At 41.3% G+C, this 20509-nt stretch overlaps 4 protein-coding genes across 5 annotated transcripts; 2 read left to right on the forward strand and 2 right to left on the reverse strand.

Moving 5' to 3' along the window:
* Positions 1-470: 470 nt before the first annotated feature.
* On the forward strand, positions 471-1278 carry LOC133835486 (uncharacterized). Its single transcript, XM_062265443.1, has 2 exons — positions 471-622; positions 687-1278. The coding sequence occupies exons 1-2, from the start codon at positions 572-574 to the stop codon at positions 1182-1184; spliced, it is 549 nt and encodes a 182-aa protein (XP_062121427.1). The 5' UTR covers positions 471-571; the 3' UTR covers positions 1185-1278.
* A 1921-nt stretch (positions 1279-3199) lies between these two features.
* LOC133835487 (uncharacterized) lies at positions 3200-3734 on the forward strand. The gene is made up of 2 exons (XM_062265444.1): positions 3200-3312; positions 3372-3734. The coding sequence occupies exons 1-2, from the start codon at positions 3268-3270 to the stop codon at positions 3678-3680; spliced, it is 354 nt and encodes a 117-aa protein (XP_062121428.1). The 5' UTR covers positions 3200-3267; the 3' UTR covers positions 3681-3734.
* A 585-nt stretch (positions 3735-4319) lies between these two features.
* On the reverse strand, positions 4320-6263 carry LOC133835483 (opsin Rh2). Of its 2 annotated transcripts, XR_009893580.1 has the most exons (7): positions 6094-6263; positions 5395-6033; positions 5227-5337; positions 4993-5159; positions 4860-4893; positions 4588-4796; positions 4320-4515 (listed from the first exon to the last, which is right to left on the reverse strand). XR_009893580.1 is itself a non-coding variant. In XM_062265440.1 (6 exons), the coding sequence occupies exons 1-6, from the start codon at positions 6199-6201 to the stop codon at positions 4701-4703; spliced, it is 1155 nt and encodes a 384-aa protein (XP_062121424.1). In that variant the 5' UTR covers positions 6202-6263; the 3' UTR covers positions 4320-4700. The 2 variants fall into 2 exon arrangements, 1 of the variants encoding a protein (XP_062121424.1); XM_062265440.1 differs by having other exon boundaries at positions 4320-4796.
* A 77-nt stretch (positions 6264-6340) lies between these two features.
* LOC133835485 (low molecular weight phosphotyrosine protein phosphatase) lies at positions 6341-7391 on the reverse strand. The gene is made up of 4 exons (XM_062265442.1): positions 7231-7391; positions 6990-7171; positions 6762-6935; positions 6341-6701 (listed from the first exon to the last, which is right to left on the reverse strand). Exons 1-4 carry the CDS (start codon positions 7262-7264, stop codon positions 6390-6392), a joined length of 702 nt encoding a protein of 233 aa, XP_062121426.1. The 5' UTR covers positions 7265-7391; the 3' UTR covers positions 6341-6389.
* Positions 7392-20509: the final 13118 nt, after the last annotated feature.

Genomic DNA, 20509 nt, shown 5'->3' on the forward strand with positions numbered 1-20509 from the left:
TTAAGAAAACATATGACTCATAGGATGGCATTGTAAAGTAATTTGCGTATAAGTTTATAGCTTCAAATAACAGATTAAATTGCAGCTACCGAATTTTAAATAGTTGCGCCCAATAATTAACATACAATGTACAGAGCTGTCAACTTAACGAGACATGTTCAATTTGAAATTGCCGCGCATTATTTGAAATTATTGATTGGGACATTAAAACTTCAGTTTTGAGGATTTTTTGGAATTTAAAACATCTACCGATTATAACTCATCGCATTCCTGACGTCTTTGCGTGAGACGGCAGCTTTTGCAAATTCTCAGATTTTATCTCAAAAAGATAACGTCTTGTGGAGATTACTGTGCTACCTTTGATAAACAAATAGTAGGGCATGTAAATCAGTTCAATACCAACCTAACGCGCTGGGGTGAGACGGCATGATGATAACGATGAAAATTATTAGTTATCCCAATGTGTATATAAGCCCCCTTCAATGTCTAGCCAGATATTAGTCTCTCTGAAACTACCACGACTGAGCTATACTCAGAAGAAAACGAAATCGAATCGCTTTAACAAAATAAAATGAAATTCGCAATTGTTTTACTCGCTGCCATCGCCTGCGCTACCGCTCAGGTAAATAAGTGAATTGTGTTAAAAGGTTGCACCATTTATTTAAAGTGAAAATTATTATCTGTAGGGTCCACCTTTCAACTTTGCGGCTGCAAATCCGTTTGCTGCCGCTTATAATCCATATTTGAATGGACTTTTCGGTACCGCACTTCCAGGATCAGGAGCGGGAGGTGCTGCTCCAGCTGCCCCCGCAGCACCCGTAGCTCCCGCTGCCCCAGTTGTCCCATCATTCGGAGGCTTCTCTGTCTCCGTCTTCTTCCAGTCCGTTGTGCTGCAAAAGGAAGCCGATCGTCTGCTCGCCCAGCCCGATTTCCCCGCAGATCTTGCACAGCGTGTACAGGCTAGCCTGGATAAGGCACATGAAGGATTCGCTGGCTGCACCACCGCCACTTTGCCCTGGCTGCAGATCCGTTGCGTCAAGCCCACTCTGACGGCTGCTAAGAACGAGCTGAAGGCCATCGATGACGAGTGGCAGGCACGTCTTGCTGCCACCACCCCCCGCAGCAGTCGTTGTTTAAGCCTCAGGCGAAAAAACTTTGCATTTACTGTAAATGAAACAAACTAACTAAAAAGCAATACACCAGCATAGATTCGATATACTTTAATAAACGTTTGAAAAGCAGCAACAAAAAAAAAACAAGAAAAAGAAAGTAAGAGAATGTTTAGTAGATGGAAAATTCAAGACACATCCTTGACCTATGCCAGGACACGCTTTGATGTGGCTCGACTCGACTTGGGCTGAGCTGCTGAAGTGTTTTGCATATCTGTACTTTATTAAATTTCACAGCTATTACGAAATTTTCCAGCTTTCCTTTCGCTTCCTCTTTCCGCTCTCTTTTTTGGGGGGAAGTGCTAATGTTGTGTCGTTCACTTACATCATGTATAGTTCAGTGTCCGCAGGAGTCGCCGAGAAGGCCAAGCGTGAACAACTTGACGCATTTTGGCCAAATATTTGAATTCCTTCACTTTATTTGTTCGCCTTTTTGCGGTATTTCATGACCTCCTCCTGCTCCTCTTTCTCCTGTGGGTCCTTTTTTTTTTGTTGGCTGGTTGGTCGGCGACTGGTTGAGAGCCAACATTGTGCAAATTGTTGTTGGCCACGCCGCTTTATGCATTCATCAATTTTCGGGGCTTGGTCAAAATGTTTCCACTGCATGATTTCGAACGCATGGCAAACCAAAAGTGGATCCATTGAGTGGCTTTGGCAACGATAATGTTGATTTATGTGCGCACAGCTCGACGATGCAGTTTCAATTATCATGCTCTCCAAGCCAGTCCTTTTAATAGTTGTCCTTTGGCCAATTTGATTTGATGTCACGTCGTTTTGTGCATGAATTTTGGGGTGCAGAAATCGGTCGCCCGCTTTCAGCATTTAGGAGGATTAAATTGTTTGGCTTAACGAGCCAAAGATTTGCCGCAAATGACCAGGCCAGGCCAGCTCACGAGTGGAGCCCAGAAGAAGGCAACAAGATTGAGCCAAATGACGCATACGCCTCGTTGGCCGCCCAAATGCGGCAAAGCACATTCAAATTCAAATTCAAATATGTAATTAAATGTAAATTTTGAAACAGCCGCTGGCCATGTCAATGGAGCGTCTGCTTCACATACATATACACACATATATAATATATATATATATATACTTATATATATGCATACCAGCGATGACAAGGCGAATTACATGGATCAGGCGAGTGCAAAGTTTTGTCACTTAATTGAAATATTTGCCCCAAGATTGAAACTTGCTTTCGCTCACTCATTACAACAAATACGTTCGTATGTACGATGGAACTTTGTTAAGTTCTGCCACGCCCAGTTGCCACCCCATTTACGTCCCTCTCCTCCCTGTGTGGGGCTAATGCAAAAGTTGAGCCATTTCGAATATTTAAAAAAAAAGAACAAAAAAGTGGACAAAATAAAACCCGGCCGCATTTGGGCAGCCCTCTGCCAAATATATGCTAAAATTGGTTAGAAAAACAAAAAGCGGCGAGCAAAAAGGGACAGGGGATCGAGAAAGGGACGTAAAATGCGCACTCCATAAGCGCATGTATGTAAATTTGTTTCGGGTTTGCGGATTTGTATGCAAAAGTTGCGCCCCTAAAAGCAGGCAACCATTTTTTGCGGCTTTGGCAAGTCAGCTGGAGAGAGAGAGAGAGACGGAGTGGGGAGAGACTATGGAGTTGGGCAAGTGAGAGGAAATATTATGGATTGCCTGAAAGTACTCGGACCAAGCCTCTCCGGTGCTGACATCACACATCCGCTCGTATATTTTCGGTAGCCACTGTTTACTTTTCGCACCTGTACTAAATATTTGCCCTAGCTTGAAGGTGTAAATTGCCACTCGTGGCATTTCCGTTTGCCACTCGTCGCAGCTGATGATAAGATCGGATAGTCAAGAGTCTGAGACAACCATAAAATTTTTAATTGGGTTAGAAGTGTTGACGCAGCAGTCGCCTTCAATGTTATGGAATGGAACTTTACAAGCAACTTTACAACATTGTTTTACATGGCAGCATTAAGCGCGCCGATAAGATGTTAGATAAGAGGTTTAAAAGATAAAGATAGCGGTTGCCAAATAAATAGAAACGCCTGATATCATAGCATTGAGATGCTGATCTACACAGTAGTTTACTGAACGTAGCCACAACATGTTGACTGCATCGCTTTTTGTGCTCTTTTTCGTTGTCTGCCCAGTGAGTATTTTGAGTTTTGAGCTTGCATTGGATTTGTTTTGTAAATTTCATCACCATAGCTGCAGACAAACGCGCAGAATGTCACCGTTTCCCTTGCGAACTCCCAAGCGGTCTCAAACACTGTGAAAGAGATGTTGGATGAGAAGTTGCCTCCAAATGCCGAAGCTCGTGACAGCGGCAATATGCTATTGGATTCAGTGAAGAAGGCGCTAAGTATCTGCGATGAAGCACTGATTAAAGATCAGCAGATTGTCAAGCACACCAACTGTGTGGCTGAAACCAAGGTCTGGGCGTTGATCTCAGTGGGTGAATTGGCTGGTCAGTCGTGGGCCAAATCTGGTGCATCTCGTCCTGGATTGTTCTGCTAAAATTGTTGTCAATTGTGTGGCTGCTTTAAATAAAGTGCTTCAATTCAGTGTCTAGAGGTTGTTGTTCAAGTTGATGATGGATTGGCTTGATATGAGACCAGCGAGCTGAGTGGCGTTGTCAGTGTGAGCACTTCATGTTGAAGTTCTGGTCCAAAATTGCTGACGGTCTCAAAAAATTTTGGCTTTGTTGCTTGCTTTGTTGTATTCTAATTAGACTGCCGTATGTGGCTGTTTCGCTTTCTGTGCTCTGTGCTCATTACACCAAATGTGCGGGATGCGTCTGGTGGGAGTCAAATGAGTGAAGCGAATGTAACTGAGTAATTACAGTCATTAGAGGCAGCAAAATGAAACAGTCAAAGCAAATAGCGACATTAGCGTCGTGGAAATGTGTGCCAAAAAACACAGATGAAACAAAAGCAAAGTTGAAGGTCTGCAAGTGGCATCAATACACGCAGAATTCGCCTTGACTTCTATTTAAAGCTAAGCACAACATTAAAATTCCGAAATTACATCTTAAGAATGATTTTAGGGCAAACACATATTTTGTTGCATACTTTGCGGCACAAAATAATAAATCCATACATTGTTTTTCTTGGTAATCCTAAAAGTATGCAACATAAATTAAAATATTTTGTCAAATTCAATAAGCTGAGTCTATTTGAATATTTTTTACATTTTTGTATCATTTGCTGATAGTTACACATATTGCTTGAATTGTAATTCATTTTTTTTTTTACATTTTTGTGCCTCTTCTAGGCATTTGCTTAAAGTTGTTTGTCCTGTTTGGGCCTTGGACTCCGCCCACAAAGTTGTTCTCTTCAATTTTACGAGTTTCCTAAAAGTATGCAACATAAGTTTAAATGTTTTGTTAATTTCAACAAGCTGAATCTTTTTGAATATTTTATACATTTTTGTATCAATTGCTGATAGTTACACATATTGCTTGAATTGCAATTTTTTTTTTTTTTATATTAATTTTTGTGCCTCTTCTAGGCAATTGCTTAAAGTTGTTTGCCCTGTTTAGGCCTTGGAGTCCGCCTCTGAAGTTGTTTCCGTGTCCGAAGGAGGCGCATCTGGCTTTGGCTCGTCCGTGTTGCCGCAAACACACATGGGACACTGTCGAGAAAGCAAAATACCAGTTAATTTTTAAATAGACAGCTGAAAGGCAATTAAAGCTACCTTCTCCTTGAGCACCAAACGATACTTGGGATGACTAATGGGTGGAAAAGATATAGAGACTTTAGTTTCAAGCAGAACACATTTAATTGTGTGTGTCTGGATGTATGTGTGTGTGTGTGTGCTGGACACTTGCCTTATGCCATAGACAATGGGATTATAGACGGCACTTGTCTTGGCGAATGTGGCACCCCAAATGGTCGTCAGGGGTGTTAGACCCTCGATCTTGAATAAACCAAAGTAACAGATGACCAGATACGGAGTCCAGGCCATAAACCAAAGTGAAATGGTCGTTAGGGCCACCTGAGTAAGTAAAATTACGCAGTTGTTGAGTGTATATAACATAAATAAATAAATGATATACTTAAACCTTGGCTAGCTTGCCCTCAGCACTCTTGTCACAGTCCTCGGAGCTACGCAAGGACTTGACATTCATCTTCTTAGCCTGCTCCCGCATTGCCTTCTCATGAGCAGCAACAGCCTAAAGCGTGAGACCGTGAAAGTGTGAGAAATTAAAGAAAAAATACCATTTACTTACGGCAATAATGAACCAGTAGGAATAACAGATCAAGAAGAGTGGCACGTAGTAGACGAATATGGAGTAGGTGATGAGATAGGAACGTGGATTCCATTGCCTGGTCATATAGTCGATGCTGCAAGCGGTTAAATTACCCTCGGGCACGTAGCTGCTCCAGCCGATCAGCGGCATTATTGTCCAGAATGTGGCCATTAGCCAGATGAATATAATCTTCATGATAGACGTCTTTATGGTCATCGGTGTGCCATTGATGCCCTTCACAATCACATTGTAACGATCGAAGGCAATCATGCACATGGACCAAATGGATACACAACCAAACATTGAGCCACACACAGCATAGATATCACACCATAGTGGTCCCAAGATCCATGTCTGATAGTAAAAATTAACCAGCATAATGGGCGACTGAGAGGCCATCATACAAAAATCGGAAAAGGCCAGATTCAAGACCAGCAAATTGGCTGGCGTGCGCAGCGATTTGGTGCCGCCAAAGATGAAGACAACGACGCCATTGCCGCACAAAGAGATGATCAGGATGGCCAGCGTGAAGAGGCCCAGAATCTTACTCATTGTTGGATCCATGGGGGCGAAGCGACTCCAATAGGGATTGACCAGGTGCGCCATGTCCGGCAGCACCTGCAATTTGAGAGAAATTATGAATTGTGGAATGACCTTCTTTGGATCTGGTTGACTTACATTGTCCAGCACGGAGCCATTACCGCTCGACTGCGCCTCGTAGCGAGGCCCAAGTTCAGAGCCGAACATGGCAATGGCAAACGTCTCTGGCAACAAACTGGCCACCATGCTCAGCTAAGATGTATCACATTAAAGAATTTCGAACCAACAGAGCTGGGCTGGCAAAGAATCGCCCAATTTATAGCGCAGTTTTTGCAAAGCCAATTAAAAAGCAATCGATAGGCGATAGGTAGAAGAATGATGCCTGTCAGATTAAAGTCATCTTATAAATTTATTGCAAGGTCGTAACACGTCATTTACAGGGTGGCTAAAAACTGTTGTCCACAATTGTCACACAATTTCTTCTCATGGTAATTATGTACTGAAGATGCCGTCGATACAGAAGTCCTCGATGGATATCGCTTTACAAAGTCGGGCATTACTTCAGACAAACTTTTGTCTGACTCTGGTGATCCTGATTGAAGCATCGGGTCCAAGTTGTGCTCGTCTTCTTCATCTGTGCTGGGCAAATCATAACGCACAATTTTCACATGCTGACTGAGTATCAACTGCTTGCAGCAATCCTTGATTTGATAGTAGGCGCTGCGAAATGCTTTCAGTTTGCGACTCTACATATTGAGGAAATTCTTTCAACTTATAGCTTAAACCTCTTTATGGTGACTACTTACGGGCGAAAGATCGATAAGCGAGACGGACTTGCCATTTTTGGTATACGAACCCAGCATGACAACATTCGAGGTGTTTTGCACATGATTGCCGTTTGCCCACAGCATCAGCTCTTTATGGACGTGCTCATTCATGGCGATGATGTGGTCAAAATAGCTAAAGTCATGCACTGTCAGCTAACGAGAAGAGCGGTTAAAAATGAATCTAAATAAATTGATTGCTGAACTAACCAGCCTGCAAAAGTGATCCGAACGCAGTCCGTGTTCCCGCAGAACTCTCAAGCATTGTTTGTGCGGCTTTCTTCCAATGTTCCAGGTGCGCAATGCTGCACTATCGATTTCCCAGTAGAGACTCGTCTTCACCATCAGATTCTGCATGATGGCCTCGGCCATCGGAGAGCCACAAGAGTTGCCTGAGTTGCACAGTTATATCACAACATTCGATGTTTGAATACAACTTGTGTTAACTTACCCATGCATACAAAGAGCAGCTTTTTATACGACATGCTATTATATTAATACAGAAAATTTGAACAATTTAAAACTTGCTATTTTTTCCTATTCTTATTTTGTACGCATTCGTGTGCGAGCTAAAATTACTATAAATGTAATTTTCGTTTTGTCTGGCATTTATCTAACGCCTACTTGGGTCGACCTCATGAAGTCCTTGCCGCTGCCACCGTTTTCAAATTAACACAAATGAGGCATGTCCCACTGAATGTGCGACAAGAGTTCAGCTTCAGCTTGGCAGCAACGCAACGCGAAACGCCTCATAAAACTCGCCTCGCCACCTCTCACCGTTTCCTCTTCGCGCATTATTTTCGCACCGAATTGCACAGTCTATTTTCTATGATTCTCATTGTGGCAGCTGAAATGTGGCTTCAGCAAATGCGTTGCACGAGTGTCTATGCCACGTACGTGTCGGCCTCTTTCCCACTCTCTATCTGCTCTGGCTCTGTGTATTTTTCTGTCTGTGTGCTTTGCTATGTATGCGCGCGTGTGTGTGTGTGTGTGCAATGCACTTCTCTGCCTGTTGCTGTTATCCTCAAGAGCTGCATTTTGGCCCTGTCGTGACCCAGCTACTCCGGTACAGTGTCTCAATTTACATTTTAACTAAGCAAATAAGTTACAAGTGGAGCCAGCGAAAAAGTGACCACAATATATATATTAATATATATAAAATACTATATACTAGTTAATCTGTATTTTATTCATTCTCTAATTCTTTTTTAATACTTTTAAAATATAAGTTAATTTTTAATACAAAGATTTTTTGAAAAATATTCAATTTAAATCAATTAATAATAACTACGTTCTTTTATAATACAATTGCTAACAATATGTACTCATTTTAAAATATTACGTATACGAGCATAATTTATAATTAGTTTTTCTCTACAATTATTTTATTATTCACTATTTTTAATAATAATAAAGTATATTGATTACTCTAGCAAAATATGTCAATAAATATATTTTGAATGAAATGATAATTAAGTGATTCAATTTTTATAGTTTTCTACACATTTTAAGATATTGCGTATACGCACATAATTGATTAAAATTTATGTGATTTTTTGTTGTAATAATAATAACAAATATTTAACAAAGATATATGAAAAGTAGAAGAATATTTCATTAATTTAAGTATTTATTTTAATTGCATTTATGAAATTTAAAAATGATGTAAACGTCAGTAATTGACTAAAGTATAATCCATTTTTTGAAGCAATAATAACATTTTCATGACTATTATTCATCAGATTGCATAAATATTCATTTCCTGCAAAATTCATTTCGATTAGAAACTCATTAAGTTGAATTCATTTCTCTATGCATCTGATTTAATATGAATGTTATTAAAATGTCAATAGACCATTTTTGGGATTTATAAGTTGAGTGTAAAATAAAAGGAAATGCAACTGGAAATACACGGTGCATCAGCTGAATTTAGCCCCAAGTCGAGTTGTGTTGACCTGGCAAATGTTTGTTCCACGCCCACTTGCCACCTCATATAGCTCGTAGCTGGTTCGCGTTGCGTTGCGTTACGTTGGCAAAGTCAAAGGCATTAAAAATATTGGACTGGCAGGTGGGCGGGACATTGCACAAAGGGTGTCAAGTGCCCGTGAGGTGTTCGCGCCGCGACGTGAGACGCATTCTAAATTGGCTCCCAAAGGTCTGCAGAACTGAAGAAAGAGAGACAGCGAGAGAGAGAGAGAGAGAGGGTGAAATAAAAGAGAGCCACTGTCGAGTTCAGCGAACTGGACTTGCGGCCAGGCCCACATATGCAAATGCATACAATACGTTAAAATACTCGTTTGTATGTGCGTATACTTTAATGATAGACTGTACTTTGCAGTGACCAAGGCATTTGAAAACGTGATGCCTGCATTTTTGTGCATACAAATTATACAATGGGCCATGATTTCTATTTGTATCGAATGTGACTATTATTATGCGACTGACAACTAAACTTTTTCACCTGACTGTGGCAGCATTGAACGGTCAGCCAGCCAACAGATTGTTGGCCGAGGAGCGGGAGCGGTGAGGTGGGGGTGGGGGCGTTCGTTGCTGGCCATTGGCAATATCCAATTGGAATTGCATTGAACGGCTAAATTGAAAACTGAAAAGCATATTTCACTTATCGCTTTTCACACAAAACACAACCAGGAACAAAACGAAGAGGCAACAAGCGGAAGACGGGGCGCCAATAGTGAGGGGGTAGGAAAGGGAGAAGGGGGAGGGACATTGATGATGGTAGTCAGTTGCAGAGGTAAAGGGAAACAAAACGAGTGAAATGAAATTGTAAGCGCACTACAAAAACGTAAAACACAACAACAATTCGGCCAACCCAGGCAATACAATAATACTCTCTATGAGGATGTGTCTGTGTATGTGTATGTGTGTGTATGTGTGTGGGCGGTCAGACTAAGGGCAGCCAGTGTAGATCGAGTGGCAAAAGGGGTAAGTAAAAGGGATGGCACATTGTTGTTTTAATTAAAAACAAACCCAGAGTTGCTACCCTGACACAAAAACCAAGAAAAAAAAGAAAACACGAGAATGAGGTACAAAAAGTGAGCAACCAGAGAGCACTACAGCGATGAGGGAGAAGCGAAGAGAGTGGCATAGAATAGCACATAGAATGGGGATAGAATGGAAAATGGCATAGAAAGAAAACTGTTGAATATTTAGTGCATGGTGAGAGAAAAGTTGAACAAAAAGAAAAAAAAAAAGAAAATTATTGAGCACAAAAATGTCTAAATACAGACACCGGAAATGTGAGACGTGTCTGCGTGTGTGTGTTCGGGTGTGTGTGTGTGTGTGAGGGTAATGGTAACCCTAATGCTGTGGTTGTTAAAATTGGACACACAGATGCACACAAGAAGTTGCTACAAAGCCGCACCTAATGGGAATTTAAATGAAACAAACAGCAGAATGAAAATCAAAATGAAAATGAAAAGTAAAAAACCGACGAAAATCGCAAACAAACAAAATGGAGGCCTGGCTAACAACGATTTACTTGTTGCCGTTGTTGCTGTTTTTGTTGTAATTGTTGTTTGTTGCTGTTTGCTGGCAAATGCACTTTGTTGACCGCAAATGCAATTTACAACACAACAATCAGCGTCAAAGAAAAAACTAATAAAAAAAAAACTTTTCAACAACTTATTGTTGTTGTGTTTATTTTATATTTTTTGCTGTTTTTTGCAGTCATTCTTGTTGTTGTTGTTTCAACATCAACAACAAGTATTTTGCCATCAGCAGTAAAAAGCAGCTCGGCTACCAAACTGCATTAACTAACCAGTTGGGGACCAGTGTTGGTCAACGGGGGGAGGCAATCGTGATAGTGTTGCATATGTGCAAATGTGTGTGTGTGTGTGTGTCTCATGTGTGTGTGTGTGCTAGTTCCGGTGTGGGTTTTGGCTTTGGGTTGAATTGCGTTGAATGCCAAAGCGAAAGCAGCATCATGCTTTTCGCCACACTCACACAATAGCATTTAACTGGCCAACACACACTCACACAATTAGACGCAGTGGCTTGCAGAGCGAACAATGGCTTAAGGGGTGAGGCGAGGAGGGGCAAAGCAGGAGGAAAGCGGAGTGCTTTGCCGTTGATTGAGGTTCAACGAATTTTTGGGTTTACGTTTTAAATTAAATTTGCCGGAAGCGTGTGTATGTCGGTATGTCTCTGTGTATGTGTTTGAGTGAGAGCTTCTATCCCTCAGCACTTTCAACTCCCCCTTCTTCTCACTTAAGTTATACCACTGCAATCATGCAACTCGTACAATTCTAAATAAACGCCATTACCGCGATTTTATTTGGACTCACTCAGGTGTGATAAATGAATTAAAATGCATATGCTGTTCTCTGTTCCTGCTCCTATTTCACTTGCTGTTACTGCTGCTGCTGCATTGAAGTAGGCTACGACTACAACTGCAAAAGCGCGAGTGCGAGTTTTAGTGCACTCATAAATATTTATGATCGCTGTGGCGCTTGGCGGGATTGTGTTGCCTGGTCAATGGGCTAACCGAGTCGGGTTGTCCTTTTATGTGCGGTTAGCTGCCATGATTGAATTGGCCATATCCGGCCAGCGAACAAGACCAACAACCGACAACCGACTGACTGACAGTCGCATTGGTTGAATGACTGGCCAACTGACCAATAGCTCACTGTGTGTGTGCTGAGTTGTGCAACAAACAGTTCATGGGGGCACATAAACTGTGGCACGTCAATTCGGCGTGGACACGATTGCAGGAAACAAATGAGCCAGTTTAGACCCGTTTGTCAGTCGGCACTCTATCGAAATGTGTTGCCCGCTTTTCAGATTCGCATCATTAATGAATAACGAGTGCACAGACAAAACAAAAGCAAAACGAGAATGAATCAAATCAAATCAAAACAAATACTGAAAACATTGTGAAGTTGACCAAAGGCGAGGATCGAATACGCTTACGAAAATGAAAACTTCATTAATTTGACTTACATAATGAATTTTCTTTGCTTGGATAGCTTAAAAGATGAAATTGATAGAATTCTGGTAATATGTTAATTAATTATTCAATGCGTCACTTTGATTAAGGAGATTTTAAATTTAATGCGTAATTTATTGAAGTTGCGTTTAAAAATATGTATAGTGCATCGAACTTTACTTACGTATACTTAATGTAAATATAGATATTCTTTAAAAAGATTGCATTATAATAATTTAAATTCCAATATTTCATTGTTAGTTTCATTTATTGACGATTAGTAAAAATTAATGTTTGTTTGCAAAAAAAATAACTTACGTATACTTAATATAGAAAGAAATTAAAACTCCCTCCTGAAAAGATTATTAATGCTAGTGAAGTATAAATCACAATATTTGAATATTGTTTAATTATAAATTAAAATTGGTTAAATAATCAATTATTTACAAAAGCCTTTCCAAACGTATACTTAATATAGCGAAGTAAATAAAGCTTTAGCTGTTAATAATTGTTTTCGTTGTATTGCATAAAGACGGGTTATTAAGTTAATTACAATTTTCTTATTTATTGTTGTTTTACAATCAAAATTTAAAATTATTATAACTAAAACATCAAAATCAATTAAACTTAACTCAGTTTAGCTGAAAGGACTAATTTTTTAATCAAATTTACACATATACTGTTTTCTTTATGGCATGTATTATTTATGTTGAATCACTTCTTAAATTGCAATTGCTCTTTGTTAGAGTATCACCGGTCGTGACTCATTAAAAAGTCAAGCTTCTGTTGCTTCCTGGGGTCTTCCTGCTGTTTCTCAATATTTCAAACAGTGCGGCGACTGGCAGAGATTGTGATTTCGAATGCGATTCGTGGAGCTTTGGCCCAATAATGCCGCACGTAACGGCAATTCGGCAAATGATGATGCAATGACTACTGCCGCATTTGAAAGCAGACAGAGGCGGCAGAGGCAGAAGAAAGGGGAGAGGAGAGGAGTGCGGCACGTTTCAAGACGGCAGTCAATCGTTTGCAACATCTCGTTGCGGCTCCTTGGGCCTTGTGCTCAGCTCCTCGTAAGACATTTAACATTTTGAGGTATTTAATGAGCCAAAAAGTTTTTGCCGCACATAAATTAAAAGTCGACTGGCCTAGCGAACCCAGTCAGTCAGTCTGTGAGTCTGTGGCCAGGTGTTTTTTTTGTTTTGCAGGCTGACCAAGCCAACAGCAGGGCAGACGCTCGGACAAGCCAATGGCTCTATTAGCATGCCCATTAAAATTAGACAAATGGTTTGCCGTTGCTGTTGCCGTTGCCACGTTGCCGCTGCTGTTGCCATTTCGCATATCCGCAACTTTTGGCCAAGACTGCAGATTTATGGCCCGCTGAGTGGGGTTTTGTTTGTAAGTGTTCGTTGCTGCTGCTTGGATCGGTCAAGATTTGAGCCGGGTTTGGCCTTGATTTTGCCTTGGCCTGAGGCTAGGCAATCACATACGCCACTTGAGAAATGCCATTTGTTATGATAAATGATTATGTTTGCCAACGCTTGCCCCTATTGCCAAATTGACGCAGAATCGCGAAGTTCTCTTGCTCTCCATCTTTCCTTGTCATGTGAAGGTCAGTGAAAGGCATCGTCGTAATTGGCAAGAGCGTCAGTCTTCAGTTTTCAGCTTTAAGCCCAGTTAAGCCAGTGCCTGGGCCTTAAACTCGTCTCAATTTCTTGATACACTTTCTGCAATTGAACAGAAAAACAGCATAAAAGGAAAGCGATTTACTTTTGTTTTGTGCTCCACCTCTTTTGTGTGTGTGTAAGCTGCTTCGATTTGGCTGCTGTTGCTGCTCCTGCTGGTTGGTAGTGATGTTGGCCAAGACACCCTTTGGCAAATTTAACCCTTCACTTCATTAAACGTATTTTCGAATCCTTTTGGGGTGCACAAATCACTTTGCCGCAGATACTTACAAAAGCCCTGAGCTGAGCTCTGGGGATGGGTGTGGCCATAGAAATTTGACAAGCAGCCAAACAAAAGCCTAATCGTGCAGTTGTCCTCCCGCACCCGCCCCCTCTCCCCCCTTTCTCATCGATCAGCTCCTGAATACACCTTCCTTACAATTGCTGTGACTGAGAAGAGAAGTTACAGCCGCCTTTTAGCTGTAATCCATCAAGCGGTTCTTTTGCTTCACTGTCACAACAAATGCAAAAAGTAGGTGAAGGAGAAAAGTGGGAGCTAAGAGGCCCAACAACAACAACAGCAACAGCAGCAACAACAATCGTAGGCAGCAAATTGTTTTCTACTCTTTGGCTGTCGTCATGCCTTTGTCTCTTGTTATTTTAGTTTTGTTGTCGATGTTGTTGCTCGGTTGCTGTTGCTCAGTTGTTGCTGCTATATTAAGTATTTAAGCAGTTAGGACAGTCGCTCGCTCGGTTGATGGATCACCCGTTTTGTGGAGTCTATAAGTCATTCCAGTTGACATTTCATATTTTTTCGGGTCTCTTTCCTCTCTCCCCAGAATGTTGAGGCTGTGACAAATTAGAGCTCAGCCTCAAAGTCACAATCGAAGTCAAAGTCAAAGTCTGTCTGCTTGAAGATATCCTACCATACTCTGTTGTTGATGTTTAAGTTGCTCTTTAATTGGTTGTTGCTTCTGTTGCTGTTGCTGTTGTCGACAGCTTGTGGCTGCCCAAAGTGCAACAGGGGGCCGAATACAGATACCAAGTGTCGTTGACATGGCCCAAAAGAATGGCCTAATTGATATACATTTCACTTGCCTGACAGCCCCTGAACTGACCACACGATTCTCGTGTCAAGTGACGAGAGACAAAGCAACAAAATAACACTGAAACACTGATAATGACAGCAACACACAGTGCGACAGAAAGGCGAGAGAAACTGAAGTAGTTTAAACGAATTTAATCGTACACCCAACTACAATTTCAATTAACAAAGTTCCCAGCAATTATTTCGGCAAGTTTATTCACCTTGATTGAATGCAAACGCTGATACCCTCAGTTCTTGGAAAAAAGGGATTTTCAAACTTTCGAGGGAAAGTTATGCAGCAAGTTATATGGGGAAAAGTATTTGTTAGTTAAAGTGAAGTAGTTACAAATATTTGTAGTTAAAAGTCGAGTTGCTGCAACTTTGTGAGGCATGTCAAGAAAGTGTTTCTTTTTGTACTTATGACTAGCTTAAATGTTCACAGCATCGATATCAATAGAGCATTGAATATTCGTGCAACTCTTATTGCACTTGCGGCATTTGTTATTTATAACTGGAAGCTCTTAAGCTGATCTCCGCGTGCAACTTAAAAGTTTTTGTGCAATGCTGGTGCAGTTTTCTGTGTGTGTGGCAAACTCCTTGCGTCAATTTCAATACGACACGCACATGACTTGGCCGCAAAACTTTGTTATTTGTCCATGACTGACAGGCCAGCCGCACATTGCACCTCTTGCACATTGGACACATCCTGGCCTGCTGCTGTCCCTTGACGATCTGCCGCATCAGAAGCAGCGGCAGCAGCTGCTAAACTTTTTTGCAGTTTTCAAAACTTGCAACTTTTCTCATTTGTGCGTGTGCATTGGTAAGTTGCTGTCTACTGACTGCTGTCTGTGCTATCTTCTGTCTACTGTCTGTTGTCCATTTGTCTGTATCTCTGTCTGTTGACTGTTGCCTCTGTTGTCTACTCCTCTGCTCATGCTGGAGTTGCACTTTTGCAAATGATGTCCAACTGTGCTGGCACTCGCTCGCATCCTTCCACCTCTTCCCCGTGCCCTGGACGAGCACGAAACTAATCCGCAACATGATGACAAGAAAATTGAATTCTTGCAACTGTCAAATTGAATCTTCCTGTCGCCCAGCCGCACTTACATACATCCTGCCCCTTACTTGCCTCCTCTCTAACTCTCTCCTCTGTTGCTGCTGCTGCTTCATAAAAACAGAATCAGAGTTGCTTCAAGTTGCTGGTCCTACGATTGCCACGTCCACTATTCGTCCCTCTATTCCTCCTGGTTGCAGCTATTTGTTTCAGCAAACGTCCAAGGCAACGTGACAACGCCGAATGTCAAAAACTGAATCCGTCCTCATAACCTTCTCTCTCTCTCTCTCTCTCTTTATTGCTTTCTTGCTCTTGTGCGACATTTTTTTGTCCCGCTTTTGACGCCGCCTAAGTGTTTTTTGTTGCTTTGCCATTGAAAAAATTGTACTTATTGACTTGCCTTTGGCAGCGACTGCGACTGCGACGTCAACTGCGACGGTTGACAGCAGCATCGACAGCGACAGCGACAGCAGCAGCAGCAGCGAGGGGCTCATGATAATGACAGACTTCATCGATTACGCGATTATCGCAATGTCACTTTAGAATTTTCGAAATTTTCCTCATTTCAGTTGGCCCAAAAGCTTTTAGCGAGCATTTTAGCACTGCCACTGTCATTGCCACGCCCCCTTCCCCTCTCTCTTCAGCCCACCTCTTTGGCACTCTGTTTTGGACCGCGCATTGCGCATTTTGTGGATGAAATTGCTCTGCTCCAAGTGTAATTTCACTTAAGCTCTTAAGCAGACAACCACACTCCCGCTATCCACCATCCGCTATCCGCCGATTGTCGATTGCCAACACTTGGCTGCTGCTGCTGCTGATTTTTTTTTTGTATCGAAATAACCGTTTGGTCGCCACCTTCCCTGCCCCTCACACTCATATATACATACATATGTGACGCAGTCGAAGAGCCACTTGGAATGTGTTTAGCTGATTAGCGCTAAAAGGATTTTGCTGCATTAATTCATTTAAAGCCAGCGACCAGAGTGTGAGCAATTGCTTTGCACTTTAATGTCATGTTACAATTAAAGTCGAAAGCCAAGCAAAAAATGAAACACAATAAACATTTCAATTGTCATAAATTTTGCAGCCAACGACAAGTAAAATTGTTTCCGCTTTTATTTGCACGCTAATTTCGAAGCGAATTCAACTCAACAAATTAGTCACTTAGTTACTGTTGCTGCCACAGAGTACAGAGGTACAGGTAATATACTTGCCATATGTTGCAAGTATTTTAGTCTGCTTGGGACAGCTAGTCAAAAAAAAAAAAAAGAACGAGGGGAGAATGCAACTGCCAAGATTCCGTTGCTGAAATTTATGTTCTACTCATGTTTGTCGTGTGTGTGTGTCGAGGTAAACAATAAAATAACGAGTCGTCTGCAAAGTAAATTGCATAAAAAGAAAACGGGAAAAGCGCTGAAAAGGCAAAGGAAAAGGAAAACAACATGCATTACTATTTCTAGTCTAACATTCGCTGTGCCTCACTCCCTTGCCCCCAATCGTTACCCCTTCGCTTAGCACGTGCCAAACTCAGGCAGGCGGCAAGCAGGCAGGCAGGCAAATGTCTTACGCTTCTCTGAGCTGCCTAACAAACATGCAACAACGGTACAACAGCGACTGAAACAGCTAACAAGGCAGCCAGGCAGCTAGGCAGCCAAACAGCCAGCAGCCATTTGGGGCCAGCAGTTGCCTCAAGCAGTTGCAAGCAAGCGAGCGAGCAGGTGCATGCAACATTTTTGCCCCCGTTTGCATATTTGTCCCAGGAGCCAACTCAATTTCTATACCCATTGTTGTTGTTCTGCCTCAGCAGAAAAGAACAACAACTGCAACTGCAATTCGGCATTAAAACAATGCTGCTCCGTTGCGTCTTTAATGCGACTTACCTTGCATAATTTTGGACAATAAAATATAATAAAATGAATATACGACAATTTTAAAATTTGGTAGATTCAATAGCCTCGGTTGGTTGCATTTCAGATATGATCACAGCACAGCACACAAAAGCACTAAATATTGATGATATAACTTTAGCAATTGTATAAAGTCAGTCGAGAGAAAGTTTTAACAATAAACATCAAATAAATTTCCAAAATGAAATGCCGAAGGCGCATGCAAATATTCATATTCTTGCAGATAAAACAAAAATCAAAACAAATTAGAAAACTACAGTCGAGTGTGCTTGACTGTGAGATACCTGCACCATTGTGAATAAAAGAAAACATTCCACATTTATATATTACAAAATACTAAAAATGTACTGAACGGTATATGTGGTATATTGATATAAACTATATATAAAACAAATATACCAAATATACTAAACATACAAAGGGCAAAATATCCCACATGGTCAGCCAAAGCAACTAAGACCTGACTCTAGTCAACATAATTTGCCAAACAGAAGTATTTCGCAGTCAAATTTACAGAAATAAAAAAAACAATAGTTATTATTGTAAAAACTCTAGCATTCAAATTACGCTTGTTATTCCATTTTATCGATGTGCGGGGTCGAAAGTGGGCGTGGCAAAAATTTGAAGCAAACTTGATCTGCGAACATAACAAACATTGTCGAAAATTATATTATATATCTATCTCTTATAGTTTCTGAGATCTGAGTGTTCATACAACAGGACCGACAATCAGACGAACATGACCCTATCGTCATAATACTTTATAGGGTCGCAAATGCCTCCTCGTACCTGTTACATACATTTCATGGAAGCACAATGATATAACACACTACTACTTTATGAGTAGCGGGTATATAAATATACAATACATATACATACATAATAAATAATATTAAACTAAATTAAAATTGAGCATACTCATATGCTTCCAGTTCCCACATACAGTATACAATGCATCACAATATTCCCAATGATAACTTAACCAAATATTATACACAATAAATACACAAGTTTTCTTCGTCTGGAGATAAAAAGAAACTAAATCAAATTAAATTCTTTCCGAGTATACCAAAATGAATTCCAATAAGGAATTCACAATAATTTAGTATGTGATGCATCTGAATATTCTCAATAATAAAGAGCAGGAAAGTTATTCAATAAACTATTTGATGCATTGCATGGAAACTGTACACGCGGTCGTATACTTGATTACGACAGAGGGAAACATACTCGGGACAACATGCGCATTTTATCGCATTTGCGTTACATTTTCAACTAGCGAAATGTCTTCAATTATTTGTATACCTGTCTAACTCGATTTCTGTATGTCAGTGTCTGTCTGCTTCCATGTTTGTTTGTTTGCATGTTTATTTCGTTATCGAATTTCCAATTAATGGGCGCAACAGCGAACCGAATCGAACTTCATTAGGTGAAATCGCGCCAGCAGCTGGCCAATGCAACGTTCGCATTCAATTTAAAGTGCCAAATCGAAATGCTGCGTGACTTAATTAAATTGCAATGCCATCCTGTAATCCTTCCCCTCCCCAGCCCCTCGCGTCGCCACATCTCACCGCAACGCACACCGCATGCCAACAACAATTGGGCCTGCGTAATATCGACATTATCCATTTAGAAACACAATGGAAGCGCCGCAGTGCACGTGATATGCAAACGTGAACAATTAGCTTTTTGAAATAGATACACACGGACATACACACGCATACACACACACTTACTGTGTGTGGGTAAATATAAATATCCCCTGCCTAATCGGCTAATGCATCTGATGAGATGAGCCTTAAACGCTGCACGTTTCAATTCGAATTATCCGCGTTGATGTCGCTAATTTAAATGCATGCCGCCCCCTTCTTTCGATGACCGTGGCCATGGGCCACGCCCACTACAACGCCCACGTTTGTGTGTGTGTAATCAGCAAATAGCGTACGTTGTAATTATCGGGCAGGCAGACTGCAACTGTTCGATTAGACTGCCCTTTCTTTGGGCCAAATGTCTTCATTGTCCTTGTCATCAAAGAGACTTGCAAATGGCGTGTGAAATGACATGTGAGCGCCTACACACACACACATACAAACAGGCACAACGTGTGCGTGAGCGAAAGGATAACGCGCTTGGTGCTTGGAGTGTGACTAATGCCGACGTGATGATGATTAAGTTGTTGTCCCATTGCGTGCGATTCAATGGCGCCTTCAGGTCGCCGCTCTGGAGATTCTGGGCGTGCCTGGGCACAATGAAGTGTTGGTGGCCAAAGCAAAACGATTGAGTCTCAGTCTCAGCCGCAGTCGGAGTCCCAGTTCCATTTGTAGTGCCATCGGCAATTGCTCAACCCACGCACGTGATTCAATTAGGGTGCCAAGCGAGAGTGAGAAAGAGTGAATTCAACTCATTTTTGCCAATAATAATCAGTCAGTTATCCTGCGGGATTTGTAGCGTTGCCTTTTAATTATGTTGCTAATTAGTTGCCAGACGTGATGTCTTTGAACCGACCACACACAGACACCTCACTATGCTAATCCCTAAAAAAAAAACAAAAAAAACCTAGAAGATGCCAGATGGCAGTTGGAAGATTTGAATATGATTGTTGTTTGGTTTTAACCATGATTGCAATAGCAGCTGCAATTGTGACAACACTTTGCGTATGCTGACAGTCTGACAATTGCCAAGAAAACGTGGCAATACGAAACGAAACGAAATGGATGCCCTGGCATAAAGATATTTGTACACTAACCCTGGCTGCTGGCTGCTGCTGCTGCTGCTGTTTGCTGTAACCTGAACTGCCAATCAAACAGGTCTCTCTCTTCTGTCACGACGAGACAGGCACAATGATAACAAGTTGTCCTTGTTCTCTTCTCGACCAAAAGAAAAAAAATAGAAAAAAATACTCGGTGAGTGACAAACACAAACTATGGGATCTAAATCTTGGCAGCCAAACGTTTCTCTCTGCATTTCTCGTTCGTCGTTCTCTGACAACAGCAATTTTGAGCTCAGAATTCATGTTGCCCTCTCCCATTGAATTGTGTGTGATGCATTTTCAGCGGCCAGCTCAACGCTGTCCCAG

Source organism: Drosophila sulfurigaster, chromosome 2R, assembly GCF_023558435.1.
Source record: "Drosophila sulfurigaster albostrigata strain 15112-1811.04 chromosome 2R, ASM2355843v2, whole genome shotgun sequence".
NCBI classification, from domain to species: Eukaryota; Metazoa; Arthropoda; class Insecta; order Diptera; family Drosophilidae; genus Drosophila; species Drosophila sulfurigaster.